The sequence below is a fragment of the Diabrotica virgifera genome, chromosome 1, assembly GCF_917563875.1.
Source record: "Diabrotica virgifera virgifera chromosome 1, PGI_DIABVI_V3a".
In the NCBI taxonomy this organism is placed as follows: domain Eukaryota; kingdom Metazoa; phylum Arthropoda; class Insecta; order Coleoptera; family Chrysomelidae; genus Diabrotica; species Diabrotica virgifera.
The window spans coordinates 126,399,654-126,417,973 of NC_065443.1; the positions used below are offsets into that span (position 1 = coordinate 126,399,654).

The 18,320-nt window shown below is 34.5% G+C and overlaps 1 protein-coding gene across 1 annotated transcript in view; it reads right to left on the minus strand.

Annotated features, from left to right (window-relative positions):
• Nucleotides 1-1,187: 1,187 nt before the first annotated feature.
• Nucleotides 1,188-18,320, minus strand: part of LOC114338674 (uncharacterized) — a 47,464-nt gene continuing 30,331 nt past the window's right edge. Inside the window, exon 3 of the mRNA XM_028289280.2 lies at nt 1,188-10,838. Within this exon, the coding sequence (XP_028145081.1) occupies nt 10,611-10,838 (228 nt within the window). The 3' untranslated portion in view covers nt 1,188-10,610. The remainder of the gene's footprint in view (nt 10,839-18,320) is intronic.

The following is an 18,320-nucleotide window of genomic DNA, read 5'->3' on the forward strand; positions in this document are numbered from 1 at the left end:
AAAGTATTGATTTATTTTAATAACATAATATGTATAACAAATTTTGCTTAAAATTTGTCCCTCTATCGATTTGTGGGGTTATTTTTAATAAAATAGTTTTCACCCCGAGAAGGGGTGGTATCCACCCCCAGGGTAAAAGTGCAAGTTGGCACCAAATCAGTTTTGTTTCTTGAGGTATGCCCTAATTAGCCACCAATTTTAATGCAAATCGATGGAGGTTTAACAAAATAGGAGGTAAAAACCTTAATGACTGCACTAACTTTCCCCTGAAAGGTGTCAGCCTGAAAGGTGTCAGACTGAAAGGGGTCATAATTGTCAATATACAATGGACACATTTCACAGAAAAAACTCCATATTACTTATGACGATGATTTTTCGGCTCTAGCTCTCCGTCTATAAATGACGATCGAGTAGATTAGGAGTCGTATTTATTTATTAACGCGAAATGTAAATATAAGGAGAGGAAATCACACTCAACTCGCTAGAAGGTAAGATATGTACATGTAAGGATCTACGCTCAGCTCGCGTATTTTCGGATGGGGTTGTGATCCATCGAATTCGCTCAGCTCGCCAAGACGACGGGGTTAGGAAGGTTTCGGAATATGGTCGGGATACGTTTAACTCACCTATTATACTTGGTTGATTATTCTCCGTTCAGCACACAGAGAATAATCAAATGGATTTCCGTTCCGTCATTTACACTGTCAGAGACGGTATAAAAACACGTTTTGATTAATATATAAGCGTACTCTAAACCAGTGGTTCTCAATCTTTTTAAGTCATGTACCACAAAATACTTTTTATTATTTTTGGTAACACCTAACTGAAATACTATCTGGCTAGGTAATCTAATTAACTATAACAGTAGTGCTGATTTTGGCTGTTTTTGCGTTTTGTATACCACCTCAAATAATGATATGTACCATCAGTGGTACATGTACCACAGATTGAAAACCGCTGCTCTAATTATATTATCGTCACACACTGCTGGAATATCCGATTATTAGAATTAGGATGCTCATAGGAGAATGAAGGAATATTGAGGAAATGAAGCAAAATCTCAAAACACAATATACATAGTGATATTCGTATCTTACCTATTAATAAGTTATGATGTTTTTGTTTTTGAAAGTAGGGATCAGTATTGAATAAAATAGTGAATATAATAAAATAACTTTGCAATACACTTTATTATTTTGAAACCATTTATTTGTACAACTTATAGATATTTTTACAAAAAATACAGCAATTGTCAACGTAAGTTTACACGAACTAAATCTATCATCTACACTAGAAAACTTTACAAATGATAATGCAAACATCAGAATCTATAATTTTCTGTTGAAAGCGATTCTAGAAGATTTTGTATCTAACAAGCGTAAGTATAATATAAAGTTCTTGATAGAGTTGTATAAATTCTAAACAAAGAATAGTTTTGTCATTATGAGACTCTGAAAACAATATTGTATATTTGTAGTTTACTTTGTTTTTTACCAATTCCTACTAGTTGTTCTGGATTTTTCTTGTCTATAGTAAACACTCTTGATAGTGTAGACAGAAACGCACCATATACAAAGCCACGATAGAATTCAATATCCCAATACACTTAATTAAATTTTTAAAAGCAACCATCTCATGACTTGAGTGTAAAGTTAGATAGCAGAACGCAGTATTAAGAATTTTCCAGAAACAAATATTGAACTTCGACAGGGAGATAGCCCATCGTACCTTCTGTTCAATATTGCTCTAGAGAAAGCTATTAGAGAATCTGGAATATAAGCGTATGTGGATGTCATCAATATCATAGCAAGAAAAAGGCTGACCTGGTCCAATTATTGTTCACGACACTGGAAACAGCAGTAAAAGGAATGGAGATACACGTTAATGCTAGTAAAAGCTATAACCATATGAAGGTGACAAATAATAAGCAAGTAGCAAAACCCTAAGATCTAAAAGTTGGAACATACCTTCCGAAGAAGTAAGAGAGTTTATCATATAGGCTCACAAATCAACCAAAGTAATACAGTAACTGCAGAAAGTAACACGCTTATACTTATATCTAGCATAATTATCTCGGCCTAAGCGAATGTCATGCCCTAGATATTTGTAGGCTATTACTTGGTCGATGCTAAGGTTTTCAATCTGAATTTTATCGCTGACTACAAGGTTGGAAAGAAATTTTGTCTTTATGGTGTTAATTTTAAGACCAATTGTGTTTGACTCTACATAGAGCTTTTCCAGAATTTTTGCAGCTTACTTTACTTTACTTTTTCGTGTCTGGATCCGACTACAGTTTTTCTGCCCAATTTCGGGCTACGTTTACACCCTTTGTATTTGCGAGCCATAAATCATCGAGGGTGCACTGTCATGGGCAAAGTCTGCATACTCTCAGATGCTTCACGCTCTGTATTTCCCCACACTCACAAAGTGCGTCGTTATCTGTCTTGATGCCACATTTAAACAGGTTCTGTTTTACAGGGGCAACACCTGTGCGTATTCGGTTAAGTGTCCGCCAGGTTCTCCAGTCCAGGTTCATTCTATTAGGTCGTTCTGAATGTAGGGGGAACAGTTCGGGTGGTTCGACGCTGACATTTCTCATAAACCTTTTCCTTGATTTAAGTCGGCTGATTCCTGGCGGTTCATCAAACCCGTATAATTGGTGCCTTTCATCGAAAGTTTGCCTGAACTTCTCCACATATTGTGAGGCGCATCTACGGTCGTCTGGTGATGCGAATCCAGCTGCCCGGTACAGTAATGGTAGAGGAGTAGGCTTCATACAACCGGTAATTATTCTACATGTTTCATTTAATGCCGTGGTGACTTGTTGGGCGTGTCTTGATCTACCCCAGACGGGACAAGCATATTCCCCTGTTGAGAAACATAAGGCCTCAGCTGTTTACTTTAAGACATGGGGGTTTGCACCCCACTTGCTCTCTACAAGTTTCCGGAGAAGGTTGTTTCTCGTAGAAACCTTTTGTCTTGTGCTCTGACAGTGGAATTTATACGTTAGTGACCGGTCTAGTATCACTCCAAGATATTTGGGCCTATTAGTATGTTCCAAGCGTTGTCTCTCCCAGGAAACATTCAGTTTTACATGCACCAGATGGTTGTTGAGGTGGAATGCACATACTTGGGTTTTAGTAGGGTTTGGCTTTAATGAGTTTTGTTTGTAGTAAGTTGACATCATGTTTAAAGCCTCTTCCATTGTCGACTCTACTTGTGTGAGTGTTTTCCCCTTTACATCGATACCAAGGTCGTCAGCCTACACAAAACTCTCAGTCTGAGGGTGCAGTGGTTGGTCATTGGTATAGATGTTAAGTAGGAACGGCGCCAGAACGCTTCCTTGAGGTAGGCCATTTTTTTGGGTTCTCCATCTGCTCTTCTTTCCATTTTGCACAACGTAGAAGCGTCTATTACACAACAGTGATCTAATGATATTTACCAGGTCATAGTCAAGCACAGTGTTATAGATCTTAGTTAGCAAGGTTCTGTGGTTTATCGTATCGTAGGCCGCTGTGAGGTCTATCAAGGCTACTCCCACTATCTCCCTCTGCTCAAATCCCTCCTCTATGTGCTCTGTTAGGTTCAGCACTTGGCCTGTGCATGATTTACCTGGTTTGAAGCCTGCTTGTTGTGGGATTAGTTTTGCATCTAATGTTTCCTGGATGCGGTTCAAAATGAGGCGTTCATATTTTTGCAGCTTTATCAACTATATCAGACATAGGCGTAACCAGGGGGTGGTTTTGGGGGTTATAACCCCCCATTGTGATCTACTTTGAGCTCTATACGCTTAACACCAATATGTGTTGTTGACAAATCAAGCCATTTTGAAGTTGTAACCCCTCCTCCCCTGGATCATCCTGGTTACGCCGTTGCTATCAGATATTAAAACGATGTTATCGGCAAAACATATTGAACATATTTTCAAGTACAGCTATAAACAATTTCGGGGAGATAGTATCACCCTGTCTAATTCCATGTTCTATTCGTGGAGAATCGTCAATGGGGAAAATTTGAATTGAAATAATTGCTAGGTCCATTTTCGTAAAAATGAAGAAACTCTTTAATAATCCTGATATGAGTTTCCCTCTACAAATATGAATACTTATTAAGATCGTATATATGTTTAGTGTTGTATGGCATGGAAGCATGACCTCTCAAAGAGAACAATATAAAAGCATAAGGAGTTTCGAGATTTGGTGCTATCAACGAATATTAAGAACAAGTTGGGTTGACCAAGTCTTCTCCGATACTTGGGCTATCTAATGCGGGGACAAAAATACATCTTCCTATAAAATATAATGCAGGGAATGCTTAATATAATAGTATAAGGTACTAATGAATCCGGGTCGCAGAAGAATGCCTTGGATGAGAAATTTAAGAAAGTGGTTTGGTTGAACCACTAACATACTGTTTAGGACAACTGTAAATAAAGTTAGAATAGCTTTGATGATACCCAGTCTTCGATAGAAAGATGTCCTCTTTATGCTATATTGAAATTCTATATGGGCAGTGTTCTGTGACGATGTGTTCTGTGACAGTGCTTAGTCTATTTCTTATATTATAGACCATGTCCCTTCTTACATAATAGATCACATGCTGGGACATGTGTTTAATAGCGCAGTTCTTTTATATTCATTTATGACGGTTTTGTTTGCCATTAACTATGAAAAGAGGAGAAGAACTAAAATGTCGATTGCGAAATATTTATCATAAAAATCGACAAATTTATACCTGTATCCAGTTTATTGAAAATCTAAAAACGGAACAGAAACTACTTTCTCGTTTCCAGCGACTCAGACACATTAAAAACTGTTAACAAAAAATTAGAGAAACAAACAGAGAAAATTGTCGTTGTGTATTATTTCTAATAAATATTTGCAACATCATATTAAAAAACAACAAATTACATAAAATCTTTGTCTGAAAAACATCATTTTTAAAAAAGTTTTTAGATTTACTAAATAATTTAGTGTAAAATTATACATATCAAATGTAGAAACCACTTCTAAATAGTAGTGACGATAGTAGTAGTCCTAATTCAAGTAGGGTTCTTTTCTTTCTACGCTCAATCAGAGAATGTAGATTCATGGATGAAGAAGATGAACAATAAGTATGGACAGCTATAATTGCTATGAAAAATGGTAGGGGTCTAGACAAGATGAAACATCATATTATAACTTATTTTTACAAGGAAGAAAAAAGAAGTGATCCTGCGAACTACAGAAGATTGTCGGTTAATAGTACCGTTGATTAAAATATTAATATGGATTGAAATACCCCCAATGCATCAGTCAACGATAGTACTCAGTACCTATAGACTGTATTGCAAGAAAACAAAACTACGGGTTTATAAAACAATAATCAGGCCCATAATAAGTTAAAGGTGTAAAACATGGGTTATAATACAGAAATCTGTCAATGCATTAGACGTGTTTGAAAGAAAACTATTACGTAGGATACTGGTCCCAATAAGTGAAAATAACAACTGGAGAATTAGATATAATATAGAAATATACTTCTTTCACTTCTTTGAAACGAAGTGAAAGGCAGAATTTGCAAAACAGCCATCAGACCAATAATGACATACAAGGCAAAAACACGATCTTATACAGAAAGGACAAAAAGAATGCTAGAAACAGCAGAGATAAAAAACGCTTCGAAAAATCGATGGTAAGACAATATGGGATATAGCTAGAAGTGCAGATGTACGACAGAGATGCAAAGTAGACAACATTAATAACTGGTAAAAACCGTAAGAGTAGAATGGAATGACCACATAAGTCGAATGACAACAGAGTAGTAAGGCTGGCAAGAAACGGTTCCCCAATAGGAAGACGATCAGTGGGAATACCACGAAAACGATGGAATGACAAATTACTGGAGGCACATTGAAAAACAGACACAATCATTTCTACACAAGAAGAAGAAGAAGAAGAAGAAGAAAAAGATAGAAATATACGAACAATATAGTAAACCAACAACCAACACTAGCACAATACACTAAACTGCAGATATTACGGTGGGCAGGGCACGTAGTCTGCATGCATGAGAATAGAATCCCCAGAAAATTGCTAAGTGCAAGAATGCAAGGAAAAAGACCTGTTGAAAGACGAAAAAAAATGGGAAGGCGAAGTAGCTGACTTCAATAGGTTGATTAATCTATACCTTCGTAGAAGTGGTTCTTATATTAATTCAATGTTTTAACCTTAGTAAACCTAAATAAACAGAAAATAAGTCAATGTTTAATAATTAGTAGGCCATTGTTATTTATTTTGATTGATATTTTAACACAGAGTATTGAAAGCATAGACTAACTGCAAACTTAACTACCTACATCATAATTTTCACAAGTATAGGGTTATGGTATTTTTTATACGGGGTGGTCAATTAATTACACTTAGAAACACGGAGCATCTACCCATTTTGTAAATACAGTCGGAAAAATGAAAGAATGCCCATGAACGATCACATCAATCAGTTATTTTGTATTTGCTGTCTTTTTCTATAAATAACAAACGTTTATTATAGAAAAAGATGGCAAATACACAATAAGTGATTGATGTGATCGTCCATGGGTATTCTTTCATTTTTCCGACTGAACATAATAATTTTAAAGAACATAATATATTCTTGAAGTTATTAATGCGTTTCTCTAAAATAGTATTTTTTATACATAAATAGGTATTTTTTACGTTTTTTTGCGAATTTTTTTAGGTAAACAAGGGATTTTTAGTAAGGAACACATATCATTAGTGGATAGCAAAAATTAATAAAATCATTGACTGAATATACACGCCTGGTCAAAAAATCCGGACACTTGCTTCTTGGATGTTTTTTTTTTAAATTTTGTCAGTGTAGGTATACCTAGTTTTTTTAATGGAAGGAAGTAAACATTAATAATAAAAAACGTTCATTCATTACAATAAAAATGGTTAAAAAATTATACTTTAATCTTGTTTACTAACAACAGATTTTTTGCATTTTTTATTGCATTTATCATAAGATTCACGTTTATTCTGATAAATTCAGATCACTGTTCATTTGTGTTCAAATCGTGTTAGTATGAATCCCGAAAATAATGCAAACGTTGTGACATTACATGAAGACGATCACAGTATACCTACGTTATATTGCAAATCATTTAAATATTGCCAAGAATATTATTCATATTTTTACTATCACGAAATATCATCAGACTGGAGAATACATTAGAAGACAAGGATCAGGCAGAAAAAGGTGCAGAGATCAGCCTAATGACCGTTTTTTAAGATTTCCGCATTACAGAACCGTTCTTTAACGTCCTGCTTGAAAGAGGTTTACGTTCTTATAAGCCAGTAGCATGCCTTAAATTAACAGCAGCTCATCGAGCTAACAGGATGACATTTACGAATGATCAATAGCACTAGAGTGTTCAGCAATGGAGTGTTGTAATATTTTCTGAGGAGTCCCGTTTTCGCTTACAGACGGAGGTATTTTTCACCTTGCTATCGAAATACCTGTTTTGGATTGGCTCGCTTATACTCGTGACATGAATCCATTAGAACATTTATTTTAGGACAGTTTTGGAAAAAAAGATTCAAAAGAGGCAGCCATTGCCAGAAACGATAGCTGAAGCTAGAGCAGAAAATAGCGTTAAATGAAGAATAGGAACATGAGCAAGAACTGATTCAGCAACTTCAGCGCTGATTCAGCAGTATGCCTAGGCGCATTGAGATCCTCCGCAGATTTAATACACCTAAAAACAGTCAACTGCGCGCAATTAAAATTTTGTTTTTTCTTTTGTTTAGTTTTTCTAGCAATGCCATTTTTTTGCGTTACTTATTACTTTTTTTTGGTTACTTATTTTCCTTATTATTAGTTTTTTAGTGTTTTGAAATAAACGATTTCCATTATTATTGTTTATATCCTCATTTAGAGAACTTAACACATACAGAATAAAAAAAAAACAATACAAAATGCAAGTGTTTTGAACCGCATTTTTTTGAACACGAGTGTTTGTAATAATTTAAGATATATTTTTTAACGCTATATTTTTTGTAAGGAAATTTGTAAAGGCCGCGTCCCACCATCAAATAATTTGATCAAACTGGTTTGAGCAAACTGAAAGTGACAGATAGTGACGTCACATCCTGAGTGTTCATTGTGGACAATAATGAAAAATTTTAATTTTAAATAAAGTACAAACAAGTTAGACAACTCAATACAAAAAATTTGATCAAACTAGACTGATAGTGAGAGCACAGATTTATAGAATTTCAAAAAAACTGCAATTGTGACGTCACTTTGACGTACTTCCGGAGTTTGCTCAAACTGTTTGATCAAATTGTTTGATGGTGAGACGCGGGCTTAATATTTTGACTCAAATCTTATAATGCAACTTGTATTATATCTTGCCCAAATATATTGGTCGAATTTTATCAGGCGAGAATCATATTGATCTACTACAAATATCTTATACTAACATAGATCATGCCAAGAAATTGGTTTGCATCTACATTATGTACTTTTGGCAAGCAATATAACATTTTGTAGCTTTTGAATTGTCATCAAAAATAGACAAAGAAGAGAGTTATTGAAGCAGACTGAATACCACGAGACAAAGAGGGCGTACAACGTTTTAGAATTCTACCTGTTGCATTTAACTGACGAAGGAATGTGATGAGATAAGTAAATGCCCGGTGAGCCTTTATTAATGGACCACTCTGTTCAACACAGCTACTTTTGATCATTGTACAATGAATAAAAGCAAAAATAATTTACAAAGCGGTAAATACAAAATAAAGGAAAATATATGACTTAGAGAATACATAGCAAAACGTACAAACCGCCAGCAGTTTTTTGGCCATTTTTACCGTACTCCCGTTAGAAAAAGCCTAAGAACTTAACAAATATCTAGAGCTAAGCTTAAGTCGGTTCGATATTTTTGAAAACGGTTTTTTATAGACCAACAACACTTACAATTAACGTTAATATCTTATGAAAATTGTATTTGATGAAGAAAAACGATTAAAAAAACTATGTTTTGATGTCAATATGATTATGATTACTAATACCCATAACGAAACTAATAGAAATCGATGACGCTTGCTTAGAAGTAGAAGCATGCAATATACATTTTTATAACACTATATTTTCTCCTTCTTCTTCAGCCTGTTTGCATCCACTTCTGGATAAAGGCCTCCCTATACTATGAGGTCTCCACTGTTTTCTGTTTTGTGCTATTTGGTGCCAATTTCGTACAAATTTTGCTTTGTTGTCGTCTTGCTATCGTCTTTTTGGTCTTCTTCTACTGCGATTGTACTCCCGTGCTCTCCAATTGTCTAACTATTGTGAAACTATGTAATTAACTAGGTACTAATGAGGGGCATAGCAGAAAAATGTTGCCTAAGCTATGTACTAGAGAGCTGATAATCTCTGGAAGATTTTGCCTTGCCATTGTATGGGTACACTGTCGTGTCTAATAGTTTATCAGAAACAAAATGAACCTCAGGGATATGGGCAGAAGACAACATTCATAGAAGATGCCTAGATATATCAGGGTTAAATATAAGGTCCAATAGGTGTTAGCGGATAGCCCATAGGTATATAGCAAATGGGCACAAGTCTCGATGAATGGTATAACAGTTAATCATGGATATACAATAAGCCAATTGTCTGCAGTGTGACCAATGTAGACCAGACAAGCTTTCAGAGGAAAACAAATAGATAGCCTTTAAAAGTTTAAAAACCTTTTTCCAAAGGTTATCTATAAAACATACACCATTGTGTTAAACTAACATTAAAAATTGGAGATGAACAGAGGAACATACAAACGATGTGCTTGAATACGAAAATGCAGGACAGAGTAAAAATTTCTAAATTTTAAAACATATATAATCACAATGGAAGTCGCAGAATGTCAAGAAAAAGTGATCTTTCAGGAAACTTTTGACAAGGAAAGAAACTTTAATAAACATTTTCTACTAAATTCAAAATACTGATGCATCTGAGTCAAAGCATTGGAATCCAAGCATAATAAAATCCACGATAGTGTAGATTACTAAGAATAATCTATGTCCAGCAATATTCATCCAGAGAAGATTGTATAGTTACGATTATTCCGTATTATGTAGGTTTAGTTGAAATACTGATGAAATCAGTCCTTTAATATAACAGAGTTTGTATACTTAACACGTTTGCCTACACTCTTCAAGCGGCCCAGTGTAGAGAACACTGGAAAGAACTGAGAGAGGCATATGTCCAGAAGTGAACGCGATTGGCTGATTGGTGATGATGATGATTAAGTTTGGCTTTATTAGATATTTAAATGTGTTAAAATTTAACAAATATTTACCTTTTAATGTTTGAAAACATGTAAAATAAACGGATGTAGTAGCATAGACACACTGTTTACTTTATTATAATTTTGACGTGTTTCTAATCCCAAAAGTATAACAGTGTGACATTAATGATGTATACTATCAGCCATAATTGGAGACTTTTATTGAAGCATACGTCTACATTTTATACCTTATGTTAGAATAATATAAACCTTAGGTAATAAAAACATAGCCATTCTGATGATTTGTTTGACCGTTTTCAAAAATATCCATGGTTTGCTTGAATTTTTACACTTCGTTGAAGTATCCTCGACCTCCTTGGAAGAAGCCACGTTTGCCCAAGTTCATCAGCATCTGTCGGTTTCTGGAGGCGCCTTCTTTCGCCTTCTTTCGGGCGATTTCCAGTAACAGTCTGTTGCGCAGGACGTCAAGGGAGTTTACGATGGATAGACTGCCGCCAGATTCGCCAATTCTGGAACCTGCTCGTTTCATTCTGATTTCTGGATTCATTTCAACCTAAAATATTATAAAATAATTATACTTTTATAAAACAGAACATTTTCTAATGTAACATAACATAAAAACATTTTCTAAAATTAAAGAACGGAAAACACAATATTTTGGTCACATCGTAAAAAATCAAAAGTATGAACTGCTGCAACTTATAATTGAAGGCGAAATCAATAACAAAAGCGGATCAGGAAGAAGACGCAACTCTTGGCTTAAAAACCTACGACAATGGACGAATATGACCTCCATAGAACTATTCAAGGCAGCTGCCAGTAAGATTAAATGGGCAAATGTAATGGCCAACATCCATAAGGATACGGCACCGTAAAATAAGAGAAAAAGAAAAGAAAGAGAAAACCAGTAGCGCCACCTTTGGTTAAAAGTGAGAACTAATTCTATCATATAAAATTTAAAATAGCTTCAAATTCCAAATAAAGCTCTATGCATCCATGTAAAAGCTGTTAAATATTGGAATGTCATCGAGTTCTGAGATATTCTGAAAATTTCAGATCTCTAGCTAGTGGGGAAGTATGTTTAAATTCGATTACAAGATTTTTCCCAGACAAAGTGATAAAGTAACAACGAAATAGACAAAAGACGGGCGAAGTATGTAAAATCGTGGTAAAATGTAATTTAATAATTAAATACAGTGTGCGGTATTAGCGCGAGGGAGTCCCATTTCTCAATGGTCGTAAGAGATATTAAAAAAGTTCTTCTTCTTCAAGTGCCGTCTCCTAATCGGCGGTTGGATATCATCATCACTATCTTTATTCTATCCACCGCTGCTCTAAAGAGTTCCATAGAACTGCATCTAAACCAGTCCCTTAAATTCTTTAACCATGACACTCTCCTTCTTCCTATACTCCTTCCGCCTCTTATCTTTCCCTGTATTATCAGTCTTAGCATTTCATATCGCGATCCCCTCATTACGTGTCCCAGATATTGTAACTTTCTTATTTTTACTGTGTTTATTATTTCGCATTCTTTACCCATTTCTTGCAATACTTCCGTGTTCGTTTTCTTCTGTGTGCATGCTATTCTAAGCATCCTTCTGGAACACCACATTTCAAATGACTGTAGCTTATTTATGTGTTCTTGCTTTAATGTCCAGCTTTAAGTCCATATTGTAGTATCGAGAACACGTAGCATCTCAAAGCTCTTACTCTCAGTTCTAAGCTAAGGTCTTTGTTGCAGAGAACTGTTTTCATTTTTACAAACGCATTTCTTGCTATTTCTTTCCTGGTCCTTATTTCTGTTGTTTGATAATTTTTCTCTGAAATCCAGGTTTCTAGGTATTTGTATTTATCAACCCTTTCTATCGGTACATTTCCCAAATGTATGCTTGTTTGTGTGTGTGTTTTCTTAGTTATTAATGTTATTATCATGTATTTGGTCTTTTTTATATTCATTTTTAGTCCATATTCTTCACAGAAATTGTTTGTTTTGTTTAGTAGTAGTTGGAGTTGTTCAGCAGAGCTTGCCATAATCACGGTGTCATCTGCATATCTTATGTTGTTAACTGATCTTCCGTTAATTATTATTCCTTCACTTTGAGATAGCAATGCTTCTTCAAAAATGGCTTCACTATATGCATTAAAGAGTAATGGAGATATAATACATCCCTGCCGAACTCCTCTCCTGATTTCAATTTCTGGACTGGGTTCGTTATCTATTGTAACGATGTGATGCAACGACAAGCGATGAGCTGTTTTACCAGAGACTACCGAAGGAGCATCCGTGTTGGCGCATAGCGCCGCTGGGAAAAATCGAAGGTGTAGTGGCTTCTTCTTCTTCTTAGTCTTATATCGTCCACGTTTGGACCTAGGCCTCTCCCAACTCCTTCCATCGGTCTCTATCCTGAGCAACATATTTCCAATTCGTTCCGGCTACTCTTTTAATATCATCAATCCATCTCATCTGTGGTCTTCCTCTCGGTCGTTTACTTTGGTAAGGTCTCCAATGTTGTATCGTTGCATTCCAACGTTGGTATTTTTGTCTAACAGTGTGGCCTGCGAAGCTCCATTTAAGTTTGGCAACTTTTGTTGTTATGTCCTCGACTTTTGTTTTTGATCTTACCCAGTCGTTCCTCTTTTTATCTGACCTAACCATAGCCGTATACCTAACATTGCTCTTTCCATAGCTTTTTCTGTTGTGGCTAGTTTATTCATATTTGCCTTGGTTAGGGTCCAGATTTGACACCACAAAGAGCAAGAGCATATTTAAGGCGAGCCAGGAGAATGATAAAATCAGTCGTGGCTAGCGAATTAAACTAACCATGGCTCAACAGCTGCTGCTAGCGTATTGAACTAGCATTAGCTGGCTTGGCAAAAGATGCACCGTATGTGAGGTGGGACTATGCCTAGGCGGACGCCACAGTAGTGACATGGGCCTTGCCGTGATCGTTATCGCAGTAGGCGGTAGCATAGAGAAATAACAACAAGGGCGGTAGTAGCGAGGAATGATCTCCGGATCGGAATATAGGGCTATGTTGATTTAACGTAGCGAGATTGTTATTGTATATAAATAGACTGTTTATCGTATTATTTTAATGTTGCTATTATGATCGGATAACTGTAATAAAGTTGAATATTGTTTTTCCTTTGCAGAAGACGGAATTATATTTTATTTTATTTGTTTTAAAGTGTATATAATTATCTTTAATATATTTGCTTTATTTTTAACTTGTGTTTTACTGGGTCTGTCGTCTTGAAAGAACTACCCGTTACACTATTACAATTTGTGCTCTTTGATTCCAGTAAAGGTTTGTTATTATTCGTAAGTCCCTTTTGTCTATGTTTTTTGTCTTTAGAATTTGGACTAATTTTTCATGTCTTACTTTGTCAAAAGCCTTCTCAAAATCAACGTAACAAACATGCACATCCACATTCATGTCCATGAGTCCATGCATCTTTGGATGCATGGACATGAAAAAAAGTTATATAGGTAAACCGTACGGTAATCGTAGGACCGTAATTTAAAAGCATTTTAAAATATACAGGGCCACCCGTATTGAGAGGGTGAAAAAAACTTATCTTTTTTTTATTTTTACATTTTTCTCCTCGATATTTTCTTTCTTGAAATGCAGGGTTTTGCAAAGTTATACGAGGTGGTTTAAAAGATAATTACGTTTTTTAATTAATTTCGTAGCAACATTCACACCTTGAAGAGGTAGTGATTTGACATCAAAAAATCTATATGTTCAAATGATTTTGAATATAGTCTATTATTGTTAAAAATTATTAATATAGCGAAATGTTAAATTTGGTTATACACGGTTGGCCGAAACTCAGAATTAATGCTTTCTGAGTTTTCTTAAATTGAACACCCTATATTTTAGTATTACAATGAAATGACATTTATTGGATGATGGGATATTTAAATGACATTTTATGGTACCTTTTTAGTTTTTAAGCATTTCTTATACCTAACTGCTTTAATTTGTGAATTGCAACAAAAATTACGTGAAATTTTGTTAGGTTGGCCGTAAAAATATTCAAACAAAAATAATTTTTCGAAAATAAATACATATTAATCTATACTGACCCTCAATTTATTAATATAGGATGAGATATCAAAATACCTACGTTAAGATCGTAGGTGTGTAAAATCTTAATAAACACATACAATATTCTACCAAGTTGTCTATAACTTTGACACTAAACTTGCTTAAACATTTGACATTATACTATTTCTATAGCTCCAGTTGCTTTGTTACCATTACTTATATGATTTTTTTTCTAATGTGAAACTGAAAAACATGGGTTTTGTGCTAGGAGGGTAAAAAAATAGGCTGCTAACAATAATAATTTATAATTAACAATTCCCTGATAGTCGACAACCAAATTTTAAATCTTTTCAAAGTTTTTTTTCTTCTCTGATTCTGGCCTTGGTTTAGAACTAGAACCTTTAGCCACGTAATTGTATAACTTATCACTAACTCAGGTGTAATATGTAGTGTGTGTGTTGAGTAAGTGTATTGTTACTTTGCAAAGTCCACGTCATTGTCTTTGCAAAGAGACGCTAATTGTATCCGAACGTCTGCGGTCCCTCCGGAGTACCGATCCCACAAGGACATAAACTATTTTCATTTATTAATTTATAATAAATGAAAAAATTCCTGACCCTGGTGGGATTCGAACTCACTACCATTCGGAACTTTCGATCCAAAGTTTAGGCGCTCTTACCACTGAGCCACAGAGGGGGTTTTTTCAAAATTTATTAGAACATTTTCGACGGACGCACTTAAATTACGAGAAACCTGATCGAACAAAAACTACTGTAAATGAATAAAATCAATAATTAAATAATATTTAATCCTTATAATATTAATTATTATACAGGGTGTCCCGAAAAGATTGGTCATAAATTATACCACACATTCTGGGGTCAAAAATAGTTCTATTGAACCTAACTTACCTTAGTACAAATGTGTTCATAAAAAAGTTACAGCCCTTTGAAGTTACAAAATAAAAATCGATTTTTTCCAATATATCGAAAACTATTAGAGATTTTTTATTGAAAATGGAGACGTATTATTCTTATGACAGGAAAATCTTAAAACAAAATTATAGTTAAATTTGTCCACCCCATAAAAATTTTATGGGGGTTTTGTTCCCTTAAACCCCCCCAAACTTTTGTGTACGTTCCAAGTAATTCATTATTGTAGTACCGTCAGTTAAACACAACGTTTTTAAAACTTTTTTGCCTCGCAGTATTTTTTCGATAAGCCAGTTTTTATCGAGATGCGGCTAATTTTTTAATATATTTACATAAAAATTGTATGGAGGTTTTGTTCCTTTAAACCCCCAAATGTTTGTGTACGTTCCAATTAAACTATTATTGTGGTACCATTAGTTAAACACAGTGTTTTTACAACTTTTTTGCCTTTTAGTATTTTTTTGATAAGTCGCCTTTTATCGAGATGTGGCTTCTTTTTTAAAATATACCTGAAAATGTAAATTACAAATAAATTTTCAGATTATTAACAGGTCTCTATAATCGTACTTACCATATACAAATATGTGGTGGATTCGACAAATATTCAAAATATCTCGATAAATACTGGCTTATCGAAAAAGTACTAAGAAGCAAAAAAGTTTTAAAAACAGTGTATTTAACTAGTGGTGCCACAATAATAATTTAATTAGAACGTACACAAAAGTTTGGGGGGGGGGGGTTTAAGGGAACAAAACCCCCATAAAATTTTTATGGGGTGAACAAATTTCACTATAATTTTGTTTTAAGATGTTCCTGTCATAAGAATGATACGTGTCCATTTTCAATAAAAAATCTCTAATAGTTTTCGATATATTGGAAAAAATCGATTTTTATTTTGTAACTTCAAAGGGCTGTAACTTTTTTTATGAACACATTTGTACTAAGGTAAGTGAGGTCTAATCAACCTATTTTTGACCACAGAATCTGTGGTATAATTTATGACCATTCTTTTCGGGACACCCTGTATATTATAATCCTTATAGTACGGGATCCGAATATAGGTCGATCTGTACCCATCTGCTTGCCGGATGAAACATTGTTTTTATTAAATTTCATACATAGACAAACATTTCTAGCATGGGTTGCCTATCAAAATCGTGTCATAGCTATCCTTAAGGAGGGCCGTAGGGGTTGAAATCAATATTTCAAGCACATTGTTTTTTGAAAGTATGGTAGAATTGTTTTATCAACGAAAACGTTTCGTTTATTTTGCAAAAGTCTGTGTGCTATTGCGTTGCCGCTCCTGCAATACTTAGAGCAGGTGTATCGATATGTAGTTTTTAGTTTTATTATGTAGTTTTGCCTTCTGAATCCAAATCTGAAAACGGCATTTCGATATATCTAACCGTCTTCGAGATAATCGACCTCAAAGTCTAAAATCTGACGTCACAATCCGGTTATCTCCTACAGACGCACTAAACGTCAGCTCAAATGGTTGATTAGGAAGTAGGCTACTTTTTTTTAAACCTCGATTTGCCAAGCATAGGTTATTTACATTTGAGTTTGACACTTCGTGAATGTCAAACTAAATTTTAAATTAAGTATTAATAAAACATCAATGATATTTGATAGTGAATTTAATTATTATATAAAATAAATAAAATGTTCAAAAATACAATTTGAGTATGAATATTTTAAAAGCAATAATTTATTAACAGTTTTAAAAAGGTTTATACCAGTATAAATACGGCCTCCCCTTTATGATAAATGGACTGTTCCATTTGCTATAAAATTAAAATATTATGTATACCTACCTAGTCGTTCCCTAAACTCGACACAACTGGCTAGTGATTGTAGAAGGTAATTTTTTTGTTTTTTGAGAATTTTGCCGAAATTGGCAAAATTACTAATTATTTAGTAATAATTATTAACTATTTAGAAATTATTTTTTTGTCGAATTGGCAAAATTATTGACTAAAATCACTTGCCAGTATTGTGTCTGTGTACATCCTTCTAATGGAAAAAAATATTTGAAGATTTTTCTCAAATTATGGATACCAAGAACATTTTCATTTATAACTCTTTTATTTTTAATTTGACAAATAAAAGTTATTCTTCATAAAAAGCTCTTCTTGTTCTATTTATGATGCAACCGTGTCCCAAAAGTAGGGGAACGGTCGAATATTTCGCGAACTAAACATCGGATGGAAAAACTGAAAAATACGTGTTCAATCATTTTCAAAAATCTATCCAATGACACCAAACACCAACTCCCACAACACCCCCTGGAGGTGGGGTGGGGGGTAACTTTAAAATCTTAACTGGAAACCCCTAGTTTTTCTTGCAGATTTGCATTCGTTACGTAAAAGTAAGCAACTTTTATGCAAGACATTTTTTCGAACTGTGGATGGATGGTGCTATAATTGGGAAAAACGATTTATCCTGATACCATAGGTAAATTATAGAAACGGTCTAATATCTCGAGAAATACACTTCCAAATAAGAAACCAAAAAACAGGTTTTTAATATTTTTCGAAAACCTATCGACAAACACTAAACATGACCCTCCAACCCACCCCCTGGAGGTGTGGTGGGGGGTAACTTTAAAATCTTAAATAGCAACCCCCACTTTTTATTGCAGATTCGAATTCGTCATGAAAAATTAAGCAACATTTATTCGAAACAATTTTTAAAAATGCTGATAGATGGCGCTAATAAATCGTATTTTTCCAATTAAAGCGCCATCTATCAACAATTCTAAAAAATGTTTCGAATAAATGTTGCTTAGTTTTTCATGACAAATCCGAATCTGTAATAAAAAGTGGGGGTTGCTATTTAATATTTTAAAGTTACCCCCACCCCACCTCCAGGGGGGTGGGTTGGAGGGTCATGTTTAGTGTTATTCGATAGGTTTTCGAAAAGTATTAAAAAATTTTGTTTGGTTTCTCATTTGGAAGTGTATTTCTCGAGATATTAGACCGTTTCTATAATTTACCCATGGTATCAGGATAAATCGTTTTTCCCAATTATAGCGCCATCTATCCACAGTTC